The sequence below is a fragment of the Gavia stellata genome, chromosome 17, assembly GCF_030936135.1.
Source record: "Gavia stellata isolate bGavSte3 chromosome 17, bGavSte3.hap2, whole genome shotgun sequence".
Lineage (NCBI taxonomy): Eukaryota > Metazoa > Chordata > Aves > Gaviiformes > Gaviidae > Gavia > Gavia stellata.
Window position 1 is genome coordinate 16,391,692 of NC_082610.1, and position 15,826 is coordinate 16,407,517.

The 15,826-nt window shown below is 41.1% G+C and overlaps 1 protein-coding gene across 5 annotated transcripts in view; it reads left to right on the top strand.

The window, feature by feature from the left end:
- Positions 1-15,826, top strand: part of KCNC1 (potassium voltage-gated channel subfamily C member 1) — a 129,081-nt gene that overhangs the window by 91,249 nt on the left and 22,006 nt on the right. For 4 of the 5 annotated variants that reach the window (XM_059826163.1, XM_059826164.1, XM_059826161.1 and 1 more), the window contains exon 2: positions 1,650-2,583. In XM_059826163.1, coding sequence (XP_059682146.1) covers positions 1,650-2,583 — 934 coding nt within the window. The remainder of the gene's footprint in view (positions 1-1,649; positions 2,584-15,826) is intronic. The other variant, XM_059826160.1, reaches the window with a different exon arrangement.

A 15,826-nucleotide genomic window follows, 5' to 3' on the forward strand; every position in this document is an offset into this window, starting at 1 on the left:
TTGAATAATATTTTAATTACCACAGTTCATGCTCATGAAGACAGTGAAATAATATCTTATGTGACGTCTCTTGTCAAGGTGACACACAAGACAATCGGGAAGATAACAGATGTAGGGAGTGAAATGGAAAGAGGTATTTACCATTATTGTACCACTCCAACACACAAAAAGACTTCTTAGGTATAGGCAAACTACTTAATTGATTAAAGAAGGATTGAGCAGAGGAACCATGGTGACAAGAGCTGTTAATTTTGACCTGACTGTACCCCCCAATTACCCTGGAATACAACCAAGAGATCTCCTTTAGGCTGAGGAAAGCCTGAGAAAAGCTGAGCGAGTTGGCATTATTTAGCCTGGAGAAGAGAAGGCTCCAGGGAGACCTTATTGCAGCCTTTCAGTACTTAAAGGAGGCATATAAGAAAGACGGGGACAAACTTTTTAGCACGTTCTGATGCAACAGAACAAGGGGTAATGGTTTTAAACTGAAAGAGGGTAGATTCAGACTAGAGATGAGAAACATTTTACGATGAGGGTGGTGAAACAGTGGCACAGGTTGCCCAGAGAGGCTGTAGATGCCCCATCCCTGGAAACATTCAAGGTCAGGTTGGACGGGGCTCTGAGCAACCTGATCTAGTTGAAGATGTCCCTGCTCATTGCAGGGGGCTTGGACTAGATGACCTTTAAAGGTCCCTTCCAGCCCAAACCATTCTACGATTCTATGAAAAACAGGAACAGAAGCAGAAGAGGCAAATACTCCTAAGATAAACACTCACTGACTTTGGGGGCTGCTACCGCCTTCACTGTAACCTGATTAACCAAATGGTAATCCAACAGCCTGAAAAAAGATTCATCTAGTTCTGGTACACTCTTACATTGTAATGAGAATCATTCCAAGAAAACCTTGTCTGGTAAAATCCAATAGATCTATCTCCTTTTGGATCAGCTGACAGGCTTACCTGAAACCTCTTTCTTCCCATCCCTGTCCTCCACCCCCAAAAGATCTGGAGAAGGGAACTGAGAACAGAGATGATGTTTACTCTAGGAGAGCTCAGTTTGATACATGGCTGTTCCTCAACCTGTCCCTGGGATTTGGCAAGAAAGTCTGACGATGCCAAGCAGCGCTCTGCTCCTTGCTGTAGAGCCCACCTGAGACTGCCACTAGTATTTACTAGCACCTTACTGAGATCTGAAACACCACAACTGTCACTAAGCTGGGAGCAGGAGGCAGCCACCATACCACTGACACAATGCTGCGAAAAAACTCTTGCATGACAATTGTCCTAGAAGGTGTGCTCTATCTTTAAGACCAGAAAGTAACAGAAGACCAAGTTCAGGAAGGTAGAATTTAAATATGTCCTTAACCTTAAATCCCACAGAAAGCTCTGAGATTTAAATGCTTGCTTAAATTTACACTGACACTAAAGCACTATCTGTATATGAATGGATGTTAGTATGTATTTATATACTGCTCTCCCTCCAAGTTTGAATGTTAGGCTCTCTTTGCAGGTGAGACTTGGCATCTCACGGGAAGAAGGTTTGGTAGTATGTTTAGTTTTAATACAGCTCTTGCCTCTCCCTGGTGTTTCAGAATCAAAGCCCCTGTACTTAATCTACTGTTTAACATTTCTCTCATATCTTTCTTTCCACAGTATGTGGCATTTGCCTCCCTCTTCTTCATTCTGGTCTCCATCACCACCTTCTGCCTCGAGACCCATGAGAGATTTAACCCCATTGTGAACAAGACAGAAACCGAGTTCATCGGGAATGACACCCAGGTGCGGCACTACAGGGAAGCAGAGACTGAAGCCTTTCTCACCTACATCGAAGGTGTCTGTGTGGTCTGGTTTACATTTGAGTTCTTGATGAGAGTCACTTTCTGCCCAAACAAGGTGGAATTTATCAAAAACTCTTTGAACATCATTGACTTTGTGGCCATACTGCCTTTCTATCTAGAGGTTGGACTCAGTGGCCTGTCTTCCAAAGCTGCTAAGGATGTCCTGGGCTTCCTCCGCGTAGTCCGTTTCGTGCGAATCCTGCGAATTTTCAAGCTGACCCGCCACTTCGTTGGGTTGCGGGTCTTGGGACACACCCTCCGCGCCAGCACAAACGAATTCTTGCTGCTCATCATATTTTTGGCATTGGGCGTCTTAATCTTTGCCACGATGATCTATTATGCCGAGAGAATAGGTGCTAAACCAAATGACCCTAGTGCCAGTGAACACACACACTTTAAAAATATCCCCATCGGCTTTTGGTGGGCTGTTGTCACCATGACGACCCTGGGCTACGGAGACATGTATCCTCAGACTTGGTCAGGCATGCTGGTGGGGGCCCTCTGTGCTCTCGCTGGTGTGCTGACCATTGCCATGCCTGTCCCTGTCATTGTGAACAATTTCGGAATGTATTACTCCTTAGCTATGGCTAAGCAGAAGCTACCAAAGAAAAAAAAGAAGCATATCCCGAGGCCACCCCAGCTGGGATCCCCCAATTATTGTAAATCTGTCGTAAACTCTCCACACCACAGTACTCAGAGCGACACTTGCCCACTGGCCCAAGAAGAAATTTTAGAAATTAACAGAGCAGGTAGGAAACCTCTTAGAGGAATGTCCATCTGACCGTTAACCTCCATCCCGCGTAGTGATTTAAGATTCAGCCAGACTGCTTTCTTAGAGCAATGGGTAGCACATTTATCCATTCTAGTCCCACCATCACACAGTGAATAATATGTGTGAAGTCTAGGTTGCAGGGACAAATGGTACAGTGGAGGCTGATCAGCAAAACTAAGGATGAGAGCATGCTCTAGGAGCCCAAACTTTGGTCCTGGTTAAGGGCATACAAGTCTCAAGATATTTTGAAGAGCTGTTACATCTAGTGGAAGAATTTTGAGAGTTCTACAGCTATGTTGCTGGACTGTATAATGCATCTCAGAGGCTCCTGAGAGCTGAATGCTTCATAGAGCAGAGTAGGAGCCAAGTACTCAGCAATTACAGAGTTTTCTGACAAAACAGGGCTGGAATTCGAAACAGCCAGATGCTTTCTCATTTGTTCCCATTTGGGACCTTTCAGCTGTTTTAAATGGCAGATATTGTACATCTCATTACAGAAACTAGGTGCCTAGTAAGTTGAAGGGACAACTATACCATCATGCATATTCATGAGACAATCCCGTCTCTTTCTGATGATTAACTGCAAAGTAGAACAACAGCTCAAATTCTTGACACTAATGCAAAATGACTCACTCTGAGACAAGACTAGATGTAAGGATGTTTATTCCACGGCATGCAAATCAATCTATTCTATAATATTCCACTAGAGTTTAGCATTTAGAACTATGAAGAGTTTTGAACCACATTTTCTAAAAAATGCTCCTTTTGCAAGTATGGGTTGGTGAGTTACAGCTCTTTCAACCTTCTAGCAGCAAAGGCCAACTGGAAAAGGTCTGACTGGTCATTACTGGCTGTTTTGGCCTAAACAGTGATCGCCTCATAATATGGTATTCTTATTTTTAATGATACTGATTCATGTTAGCAATAGGTGAAACCAGAGCAAAATTAATCATACTAATTCTACCGGGAGGGGGGAGGGGAATGGAAAAAATACTAGTCACCATGGAATATATTATAATATCCCATGGCTAGTGGTTAATTATGGGAATATCTCAGTTTTATGAGAATCCTCCTATAGCACATAAAGTTACAGGGCTCCAATTTGATTATTTAAACCCCATAATCTACCTCTACCCATGGAATATCACTATTTATTCTATGGAGTAATTTCAAAGTAGATAACCATGTTGAAAACAAAGCCCACTTCATTTTTGGCAGATGTTCCAGCCAAGTTGCACAGTAGACATTCTTCAGCCTATTCAGAATATCCCCCTGTGTTGTATTAGATAGAACAGATGGCCAGTCAAGTGATTTTAACTGACACCTAGTTAAAAGATGTTTTGAAAGAGCTAGCATATACCTATGATGGTCTTGTGTTATCATTTTTTTACTTTGAAGAAAATTCTAATTTGTTACTCATTGTGAGTGAGGTATTCTCTCGTCATCTCATAGCCATGCATGTTGATGTCATTGTGAGAGGCACAAAGAAAGTGAGACTTTCCTTTGTGTGTGACTTCACCGATGCCAATGCTAACTTTGGAGGGGAAGAGCTGGTGGGAACCTCTCTCTTCTTTTCTATCCTCTTCTCTCTTCTTTTCTTATTTCTTTTCCCTTTGTGCAACTATGTGAAATCCATTCAGAAGGTAAATAGCTTTCATTTTTTTTGTTAAAGGCTATTCCATTGCAACAGGCCAATCACAATTCACGTGACTGATAGACTATCTCTTTCCTATTGTATATTTGGAGCATAAGTGTATGGTTTTATCATCCATTCCCCTCAGGTTGCAAATGCTTATCACAACTCATGTCCAAGCAGCAAACTTCCTCATAAGTAGATGTCTTTGTGGCATCACGTATCAAGAGGGAAAGAGGGCACAAACAATATTGCGCGTATCCTACTGTGAGCAATATGCCAACTACCCAACTGTAACGCACAAGAGATGCCAGACTCCTGAGTACTTTAGCAGCCAGCTACAGAGTGACTTTCTTCTCAAAAATCCCCTGCTTTATGAAGTTCATTCCATTACCTACCCTGGTCCTCTCTGGGAACTAGAGGACTAAGAACTCTACGAGTTCAGTGCAATTCCACACTGGTATCCTGAGAATACGTGCATTTTTGGTTCAATGTGGAACTGTTTTGCCACCATCAGTGCTCTAAAATCAGCTGTTACCACAATATCCATGAAGTATTGATAGTAACAGCAACTTATCTATTTCTGCAATAATTAAGAGAGACTATTTTTATATATGTATACAAACATACATATTTTAAGAAGTAACAAAGCACACTTATCCTTCAGCTAACAAAATGGACTCGGTAACACTGTTGCTGGAGTTCTGTTTCTGATAATTATTATGCACCACTAGCAGCATAAAATATTGTCTGCATCTCTCAGCTTCCTAGTAGGGAAAGATCCATATGTGTGCAAGAGAAAAAGTAAAAAATAAGTAAGATCAGAACCAAACTGTTAAAACAAGATCTGCATTGTCTTGAATGTTGAGGTTCACTTACGTAATATGAAGCATTCATAGGCACTGACTTGTTCCTGAAACTATAACCTGCACATTATATGAAAACAGAGACTTGCAAGCAGTGAATGTTTCCCATACTGTAAAATATTCAGATTGGTTAACAGCACCTAACTCTAAATAACCAGTTAACACTGTACTAGGAACACAGAATGGGTGCCTAACGTTTCTAAAATAATGCCTGAGTTGTCCAGGATATTTCTTGTAATTTTTAACTGTAACACTGTAACACTGAAAGTGTGACAGTGTCTAGGTGATACAAGGTCATATGATGTATATCTAATACATTATTCCGAAAAAGCCTGTTTAGCTGCTCAGGTGTAAAGGACATCACATGAAGCTATTAATTCCATATATTATGTGTGATGGAATGATTAAACACGTCACAAAACAGTAATGAGTATGAAATAGTTCCATACATGACTACCTCTCTGTAGCTCTCTCATGCACTGAGTCAGCAGTTCACGGCTGTTCTCAGTCCATACAGACAGGGCCAAGGGGGCTCTATGGAGAGCTCTGCACAGCCATGGCCCAGTGCCTCCTCTCAGGCTAAGGAACACTTTCCTGGCACGGACGTGCAAACAGCAGAACTTTGCCCACAGGCTGCACAGCTGCTGCCAATGATTCTATGGTCATTTGCAGGCAAAGCAAAGATGGTTTGCGCTTAAATTCTGGTAAGTTTGAATTAAATTTTTAAACTGTCCCCAACACTCTCAGCAGCTCAGTCCTGGGCTAATCTACACCTGGCAGGAGGGTATCTTTAAATAACAGCACTTGATTTTAATTTGGTATAAAGAGTGTCAGAGTTTGATTCTACCGTGCCTCCCCTTTCTGCAAGCAACCCTTTCTGCTCTCCATCCCGTCCGATCCTGCCACTGGGTGGCTGGGAAAGCAGCAGAAGGGGAGGAAAGGCACTTCAGAGTAGAGGATGGCAGAGCTACTGCTGCAGGCTGGCCTTCACCAGCAGCATTAAGAAAGTAGAGATTTCCTCTATACAAAAAGTTTTCTTCAAGGCGGTTTCTGATGCCTGTAAATTCTCAAGATACTGCTTACATAGTGCCTGGAGGAACTGGGCCTGATACAAGGGAGCAGATCTCACCTGAACAATTTGTCTAAAACTCCTTGACCCTGGGATACCTCAGACTATAGAGGACCAGGTGTCCCCTCACTTAAAATATTCACACCAAGTTCTAGCATCACCATGTCAAACTATTAACTTTGTTATCTTGCAGTGTTGTTTACAGGCCCCAGTCAAGATAAGGGCTTCATTTTGCCATTGTTCTATATGTGACAACCATTATATTACAATCAATTACCCAACAAGCTATGTATACAGCAAAGATAAAATGGAAGTAATCTCCATTATTTTCATTTGACACAGGGCTTAATTTAATTGAGCAAGGTCACTTGAAACGTCTGTGGCAAAGCCACTAGTTGAACATAACTAAATAAGCATCAACCATAGTCATTTGCAGGCAACCATAGTCTGCTGTGCTGCAGTGCCTTTTATCTAAAGGCTTCTGAGTATTCCAAACAGTCAATATCATAACAGAAGCAAAACAGAAAAAAAGGTAAAGAAAAATTTGCTTCAAACAGAAGCACAACAGAAAAAGCCAGTTTCAACCACTTAAACTTCTGTCTGACAGGTATAAGTAATTTATCTCAGTACACATAGTGAAATACTTTAAGGTACAAGTTTGTAAGAAAACCTCAAAACATGCAAAACCAATCTTGAAAGCTCTCAGTTTTGTTCGGAAAGTGTTACTCAGCTCTTCAGTCCCTCTCTTGTGTGAGCTATATGCTTACCTGAAGGATAGGTTGACTGCATGGTTACTTCTTAAAGTTGCCATAGGATGAAGCGGTGAATGTCCTTTTCCAACACTGTAAAAGAAATTTAGAATATGAATGGAACTAATAGCTTCATTTGATGTCTACAGTACTGTCTGGTGCCACAGAGCAATGGTCTTAAGAACGCATTCATGATACATAAGCACAGGTAATGGGTTATTTTGGGTTTGTTCAGAGATCTACCCCAACCTTTTATTGTTTTTGTATATATATATTTACAACACCAGCACACACAGTGTTTACATTGACTTTAATATGGCCAAAATAAGAATTTCTCACTTCTCTGATCCCCTCTGCATGCAGCTTCACTTAATCTATACTCCAAGGATTTCGTATCTTCATACAAATGTATTGTGCAGCCTTTTTCACAGTGTACTGATGGCAAAATTCTCTACTCAATGTATAGCTGTAAAATATGGAAACAATATTACTAGAATTCACGTGCCTAAGAGGAGAGGGAGAATGTCTGTCATTACTAATACAGTCTTTAGCTTCAGAAAAACTTCCATGGTTGTTTTACTTACCTGCCCAAAATACCTACCCAATTTTCCATAACCCACTCCTCGACTATCCCTATGTCTGAATAGTTAAAGCAATCCAAGTCTATCACTGACAGAGGGGAACTACACAGTTATAGTGACTCCAGGGTACTCCATGGTCAGATGAACTGGAGCAAGCTGTGACATTAGGAACCTATTATTTCAATGCAATTTCCTGAGAGAGAGCTGATCTCCTTTTAAAGAAATAATGTGGAACTACCCATTTCAGCTTTATCACTCATGCTTTCTGAAGGAGCTGCTCTTTTCTCAGGACTTCATTTTTCATGCCTTCTGTCACCATAACCTAAATAACCTGTACTGCTTGTGCAACACACCAGTTCTAAGGTCAGAAGTGTGCTGAGCACTGTAATTCTAATGCCAATGCTCAGTGGGAGCTGGGGACTCTTGGCAGTTCTTGTCACAGGCCCATTATGCTGCCTAACATTTCGCTGCAGTTTGTGAACTTCAGTGGCTTTTGCAAAACATTGTTAAAGCCATAGGTATGTAGTTGCTGTGGAGGTCCTTCAAACCACAGGAAAGCAAAGTCTCTGATCAAATGCCTTTGAACATTAAAAAAAAAAATCTCATCTAATTTTAGTGCATAAAACCTTTGACCCTCTCTGGAAGATGGACAGTAGACAGCAATGTAACTGCAAAGAGTTTAGGTCTGTTTCAGCTCAAAAGACTTTGATGTTTAAATGTGTTGGACATAAAAAAAAAAATACTAAAAAGGCAGTGGAAAAAGGTAATAGGGAGATAGTTTTTCTTTCCTCCCTATACTTAGCCTTCCTAGCCTTTAAAAATCCAAAATTCATCACTCCAAAATAGCAAATGAGGTAATGATTGCATCTTAATGTCACTGAAGATGGAGTCCTCTGGATGTAACGTAGAAATTGTAACAGCTCAAAATAAAAGGAATAACGCTCAGTTCTTATCATCTAACTTAAGATGCATTTGCCTGAGGTCCCCCTTATATTGGAAGAAGAGTCAGGAGGTCTCGGAGAGTAATTCACTCATTTATGATCTGAATTGCCCTCTGGAGGTGGCTTTCTCCATAAGTGATCTCAGGTGACTGCAGCTCTAACTTAAGATCCTCAGTTAAGTGCCTACAGTTAGGTGGAAGCAATTTGGATGTATTCCTTGCCCCCCTGCATCATGTGGCATTTCTGCGATCTCATAGCTGTGGATCACACACAAAGCAGAACTTATAACTAATATAATGTAATACTCTGTTGTACAATTTTCATCTGTCATTTCCTGTAGAGATACAACCGGTGGGTGTCACTTGTACTACGGTGCTTGTTTATTCAGAGTTTGAGTAAAAAATAACATCCTCTATACCAAGTCATTTGAAAACAAAAAGGAAGAGCTATGAATTCAAGCACAGTGCTTTGAGTTTCCCACTTTTCTCTGGCACTATGCGAGACATTAAAAAAAAATTAAAAAAAAAAAAAAATTCTCCCCACACAGCCCTCTGTGGTCTGGCCACAGCCAGGGATGAGCATGTGTAGGGGCAGGACTGCACCAAGCTGGAAAACAATCACAGAACTAAATAATAAATCTTAGGACTTTTCATGCCTTAATAACTTAATGAGGACGAGATACTTTTAGTGATGGGAAAACACAGATACAAGCACTCCAGCCAGATAAAGCCAGCCTGTGCCAGCCTGTGCCAATCCTCCAGCACAAGGCAGATGTACATATGGTAAATCCTCTTTCTCAAGCGCGTGCCGGCCACTGCAGCTCCCACGCCATCCAGTGCAGAATGCATTCCTGGGATATGAAAGAGGTACTCTTGGCATCTCTCCTTTCTGCTGGACTGTGTATGACTGGTGTTTGCAGGACAGATACAACAAAAGGCAGCTCTGTGCAAGAAGTGTATCTCTGCTGCAGGAGATAGATGGGATGACTTACCCATTACTACAAAAGGCCAGGGACAAAAGGGTCTAGGGTGTGAGGTCCCAGTTCTGTGCCCAGTCCACTTGCTTATATCCCTCTTACTCTACACTTGCTGGAAATTTTCTCTAAGCCTTTTGGCTACTTGCTTGTCTGTTTATAAGCATAAAGCTGAAATAACAAGCAGTCTACCATTCCTGCTGTCATTGTTCTTTGTATTCATCCATGCTCCATGTCTCAGACACCTTCCATACTGTACAGATCATCATACTGTATTCCTCAGTCAGAGCGGTAATATAAGATTGTAGCATGACTCACCTGACTGCATTTTCCTGCAACCTCTATCTGACCTGTCAACAGCCCATTGCACTCTACAGAATATGGTGTTAGTGAGATTCTCAGAAGTCCAGGATGGGTATAAATGAAACCCCAGAAGTGTCAGGATAAAACTAGGAAGGATCTTCCAGAGCTCTTTGCAGTGCAGCACTTCCAGGAGCAACAGTTCTCAGCACTGCATTAAGCGCATATCCAACAATACCTGTAATAGCAAGACGCACTGGATCTACTTAACTAGAGCTCCTGTATTTCCTCTAGCCATACCAATAGATAGGCAGCCAACATACTGTCACCTCACTTCAAGAAGTAGTACCTCTCAAAGGTGATATTCTCTGGGAGTGACGTTACTATGTTGGCCAGTTAGTACTGGGAGAGGCGGTCACCACTGTCACTGGAGTGCCTTTACTGGGGGACACGGCTTCCTGGAGGGACCCAGGTCAACACGGTGGTGAGTAAATGTTGAAGAGGTAGGTTGGGTCGGAAGGATTCTGCGTATTCATGTAGCATACTAAATTCTGCTCTCGTGCCAGTGTAAAGTCCATCAGTGTGATATCTACGCAGAAGAGCTTCGTAGCAACTTTCAAAATATGCAGTAATATAAAAATCAGGAAACTTTAATAAAGATACCTAGAACTAATAAAGATTTTTATTTTAATGGCCTTAGAATATTGGGGTAACTAAAACTGAGTTGTTATATAGGAATCTTAATTCTTTTACATGTTCTTCACATTTTCTCTCTCTTTTTCTCTTTCTTTCGCTCTGTTTGTTAACATTTACTTGTTATTACTGTACGCTGCTTGCAACTTGTGTATGTTACAGACTGTCCCATTTTATTCTGTGAAGTTTTTCTCCAATTCCCATCAACCTGAGCTCCATGTTGGGCAGCCGAGGACATTACAATACAGTTCTTTAATGCAAAAGAACAAGGAATGTCACAGACTATAGGTAACTTCACTAAGGTTGTAACACAAAACCTGCTGCGAGGTATTAATGCAAAGAGTAAGTACTTGGTATGACAACAGAACTACTTAGTTAAATTACCTTCTCTTTTTCAGATAGTCTGCATGGGAAAAATTAATTTTCATTACTCTCCAGCAGAAAAAATTCCCAAACCTACCAATTTAGGATTTTTTTCACTGCCATTTTGAAAACCAGTGATGCCCATGCTGACACATCATTACTCATTTTCAAAGGTTTAAACCCATATTTTTTATGCTGTTCTTCTCTATGCTATACTTCCTTCCATACTCTCCAAGCCATAACTTCATCATTTCATCATCCTTTGTCTGTGGTATAATATATCTTCTCCATAATTCTTTCTCTAATTTAATATAGTTATATTCCTTTCACTCTAAGGACGTGATTTAACAACAACAAAAATGAGCCCCTACCCATGGGATCCACGTTTCTTAATCCTGCATGAGACTCTGGAGCCCATAAAAATTGATTTCTGTAGCCAAAGATAGTCTGGCACAGAAGCATAATTGGTTTTTTGCTGAATCAGGTCCTGAGCAAAGTATTTTGTTTACAATCTCCCCCAATTACCCCCAAACACTACTTTGAAAGAATGATAAAAAAATAGCTGATAGACATTTCTGATATTTTTCTAGAGGGGTAGCATGAAGTTTATTGCTACTAATCTTATTCTTAATTGTCAGTAAATTCTACATTAACTCAGAAATCGCTATAGCCGTGTACTAACTCAAGAAAAGCGTATTTTTCTCAGTGTGCAGTTCCTTTACTTCTTGATTCGCTATTATGCTCTGACCCTCCCTTAATCTGTGAAGAAACACAGCAGAGTTTAGATAGAGTCTAGTATAAAAAAATGAAGTGATTTATACTGATGCAATTGATGAGCAGCCAATGAATATTAATGGGCAGTAAACACTATCCAGGCAACTAAAACAGAAACAACTTGTTAACAAGAGTGAAATTTGAATTAAAGAGACTCAAGAGAGTCGGGAATTGAACTAAATATTTCCTTTCCATGCAACATCTCAGAGAGAAATTTAGGGATATAAGTCAACAGGTATTTTCAGATGCTGAGCAGCTCTTAAACCCTCCACAAATCAGAGTAAATGTCTTTGAATACTTGGATTCATACTCTTAATTTCATCATAATCATTTGCTTAGCACAAGAAGTATCAGGCAAAAGTGATGACGCAAAAATAGAATGCAAAAAGGAATGTAAATTCTTTGCATTTTCTCTAGAATAAAGACAGCTGGGAAATTCTGTCCTCCAGCAGCAGCTACAGCAGCCTCACAGCTGCTCTACTTCCCACTTCCAGCTAATAAGCTTGTAGCTAAGAAAAGCTAGAGCACAGCAGTTCTCCACCCTCGCCTTGGCCATGCCACTTCTGTTCCATTCTGTCACTTGCCCAAGAGCCAGGTAAAACCATCATACCAAGAGAGTTTCCCGTTGCCAGCATAGTATGACACAACTAACGTTTGCCACGTTAACAGCCCTTTTATAGCACCAGAAAAGTGTGAAAGGACTGAAAAACAGAAGAGTAATTAACTTACGCAATGGACAATGTACCATTACTTTCTTCAGGGGTCCAGTTGGATTAAAGGTCTCCGCTGTGAGGGACCTCATGGAGATCCTTCTTCATAACAGACTTCAAGCAGCTACTGTGCAGGCTAGGGTTAGCAACAGGGGTTTAAAATGCACAAATGAAAATGACCCTTAAGCTCTGAATGACAACCAAAGGACACTCTCAATTGGTCAGGAGTGGGACTATCCACAGACCATAATAATGGCAATCCCACGTTTGGGATCAGGGCTGTAAGAGCACAGTTGAGATCTAGACAAGCCGTAGATTCATTTTTAGGTGTACATGGGGTGGTAGGGTGGAACATAACTTTAGTCAGACAAGGTCTCCCCAGCAGAAAGATCTTCAACTTTCGAGCAACTTCCTTTCTCAGTTCTGGCCCTGTTTTGCACTCGACTGCTCCTACCTCCTTCCTGCTTGTCAAGCCCTTCCCTTGTATCAGGGCTGCAGAACCTTGAAGTCCCCCAAGCCTTTGTGGAATGGCAAATGGCTATTCAGGGAAGTTGTAGGTACTCAAGCCGGGTCCTTGTCTCTTTTAATCCTTAAACAAGGGTAGCAGTGAGAAAGACAGTTTTGTGTTCTTCTGAAAGAGATTGCCAGTGACCTGACATGACCAAAGGAAACAGCACTATGTCTCTTAATTGCTGTGTTTCTGATCTAGGGCTGAGAAGATCCCATCTTCTTTAGCATGTCAAAGAATTTGGCATGGTTCATGTAGCCAGATATTGACTCATGGCTAAATATGCATGTATAGCATGCTATGAATTGTGGAGTTTTTCTCAGCCCTGTTTCAGTCAAAGTGGTTATGACCCACAAAAGTTCCTATAAAGACTGGAAAACGCATTGGATTTCCAATCCTGTAAGGACTGGAAATGGTCCACCCTGAGAGTGCCTTTCAACTCATGCAGTCTTTGGGGTAAGTGACCACTTCACAGCTCTGTAGACACATTTGAGACCAAGGAGGGGGGGGCAGTTACAACCCCAGGAGGAAGCAGTGTGAGTTGGGACCATCCTTGGCCCACACACAATTTCTGAAAACATCTAAGGTGAGAAGGGTAGACCAGGAACTTGTTTGTTGGCAGCTGTTGGAGAATGGCAGTGTTTGCTTAAGAGAAGAGGACTGGGGTGACTTTCCCAGTATAGGAACCACTTCTGTACAAATGCCACATTTCCAAGCATAGATTGAGGTTAATGAACATACCATACAATTATGTCCACCAATACTCTGAACGTAAGATACAGTTCAAATAGGTGGAGATTCAGTGTCAGACTCCAGCTTATAATAAAAACCAACAGCACTGGTAAAGTTATTATGACAGTGTGCAACCATTTGCTATGACAAAAGAGATGAGCCATGCAGCAAGTACATGGGCAGTCTCTACTGTGCTTCTCCACAATAAACAGAGTATACTAATGCAAAATCCAGCAGTTCTCCTAAGTGTTTTTTTTTTTTTTCCAGAATCCCTCCCCCCCATTTTGAAATTCAGTGTTTGTTTGGAAACACCCAAGGCATTTTAATAGCACTTCTCTGCAAACGGAGATAGATGAGACAGGAAAAGAAGAAAGTGGAAACCACGCAAATGAAGTAGTTGTGAAGCAAACTACTCACCTGGGAGATCTGCTGAATACTTTTCTTTAGCCTCTCAGCCAGATCTCTGCAGGAGAATGTTTAAAGCTGGTCCAGTTAACTAGGTATTCACAGATAGGACAATTATGGAGATAAGGTACCAAGCTGAGAGTCAGAAGATTTTGTTGTAAATAACCTCTTACATAGCGGTGGGCAAGTCACTTCACTGCATGGTAGTTTTACCCATCTGTAAAACAGAGATGGTAACACTGACTTTTCTTCGTGAAACAGAACCTAAAGAACAAAAAACATTGTACGAGCCTAATTCAGATTCTGCTAGCAGGGATGGAAAGACTCATGTGAATTTGGTAGGCCAGAATCAAGCCTTAGAACTATTAAGCACCTAAAAGTAGTCATCATTGGCGTAACTAGACTGGTAGTCACCAGACAGTAATGGTTTCAGTAGTTTTGCTTTATCTGGAGTTCTCTCAAACTCACGGTCAATCTTGGAATAAGTAAACATGCAAATTGAAACTTGAGAAATCAACCTAAAATAACATTTCATTCCATCTTTAGACTTCATTCCTGAAATTGTTCAGCATGTAGATTTGCTAATGAAAACAATGGGTACTTCTAATTGTGGGCTGATGACATCAGTGATGGTTTTCTTTATTCCTATAACAGACTAATCACATATTAAGTGTCATGTGATTGCTGAGTCCTACTTTCAGAGAATTAGATGCCGCACACTGTGGTTCAGAACACAACTACTCTACTTAACACTTACTTATATATACCAGCAATAGATGCAGTCTTTGTGCTGGTAATTTGCTCCCTAAATATTTAGCAAAGTTTTCCTTGTAGATTAGCATTAATATCCAGAATGTGATCCCCAAGGCATGGCCCATGCATGGAATATTCAAGGGACGTTAGTAGGACAGTTCAGTGATTTGTTCACATCTCCAGCTACTCTGTTCTCTTCGTATTGAATAGAAATAAAATAACAAGGTTGTGGATTTTTAACAGCAAGTAGAGAGAAAAATTCATCAGTGCTAAGGGACCCTGAAGAGGCTGCAAGGGCAAGTTCCAGCTCAAGTTGCTAGGGATGTATAATGCAATTTAAGAAATTAATTCCAACAAGGTCAATTTTCTTATCATTCAAGCACAACAGAGCCTGCAAGCTGCTTCCAAAAGGGTCAATGGCTGCTACCAGTGAGCAGCCTGACCCACAACCACTCTGCTCAGAAGTGTTTTGAGCTCCAGAAATGGGCCAGTGCCCCCTCCATCACTAACAGTTTGGTTTGCAAACACAGGTTCAGGTGTAGCAGTGGGAGTCTCAGAGATTACAACGCAGAGCTCTGCTGACACAGCTGCCTCCCTCATTTCAGGATTACAGCCATCAGCTTGTAGCAGTAGAAGCTTATGAAGAAGCCTAGTTCTTTGCTCATCCCCCATGAGGACAGCAGCTCTCCCCAAACACAGTTACGTGATTTTTAAATCAACAGCTCAGTACCTGCAATGTTACGGTTACTATGGCAGCTGTGACAGGTTTTTGTGCAGAGTGGAATTAAATAGCAGTGAGTATTATGAACAGAAAGGAATTGCAACTCGGTGCCACCTTGAAACTTTGGAATCCTATTGAAATTAGTGTCTACAAGTATTAAAATGCACCTATAGCTTTTGCCATTTTTATAAATGTATTGAGAGACATAATTATTCCATTGCTCACAAAACAAAATGCTACTACCTCCCTTTTTGGGGAAATAATTGGCTAATTCTGCATGGAGAAGAAAGGAGGCAGAGGTGAGATCTGCAGAAAAGACTGTTTTTGTTGTGACAAACCAGTGACATCTAAATAAAAGTAAAGGCATAGAAATGCAATTACTGATGCATGGATAGATGCATAGTATATGTCATATACATCTGTGTGTGTGTGTGTGTGTGTGCAGGTGT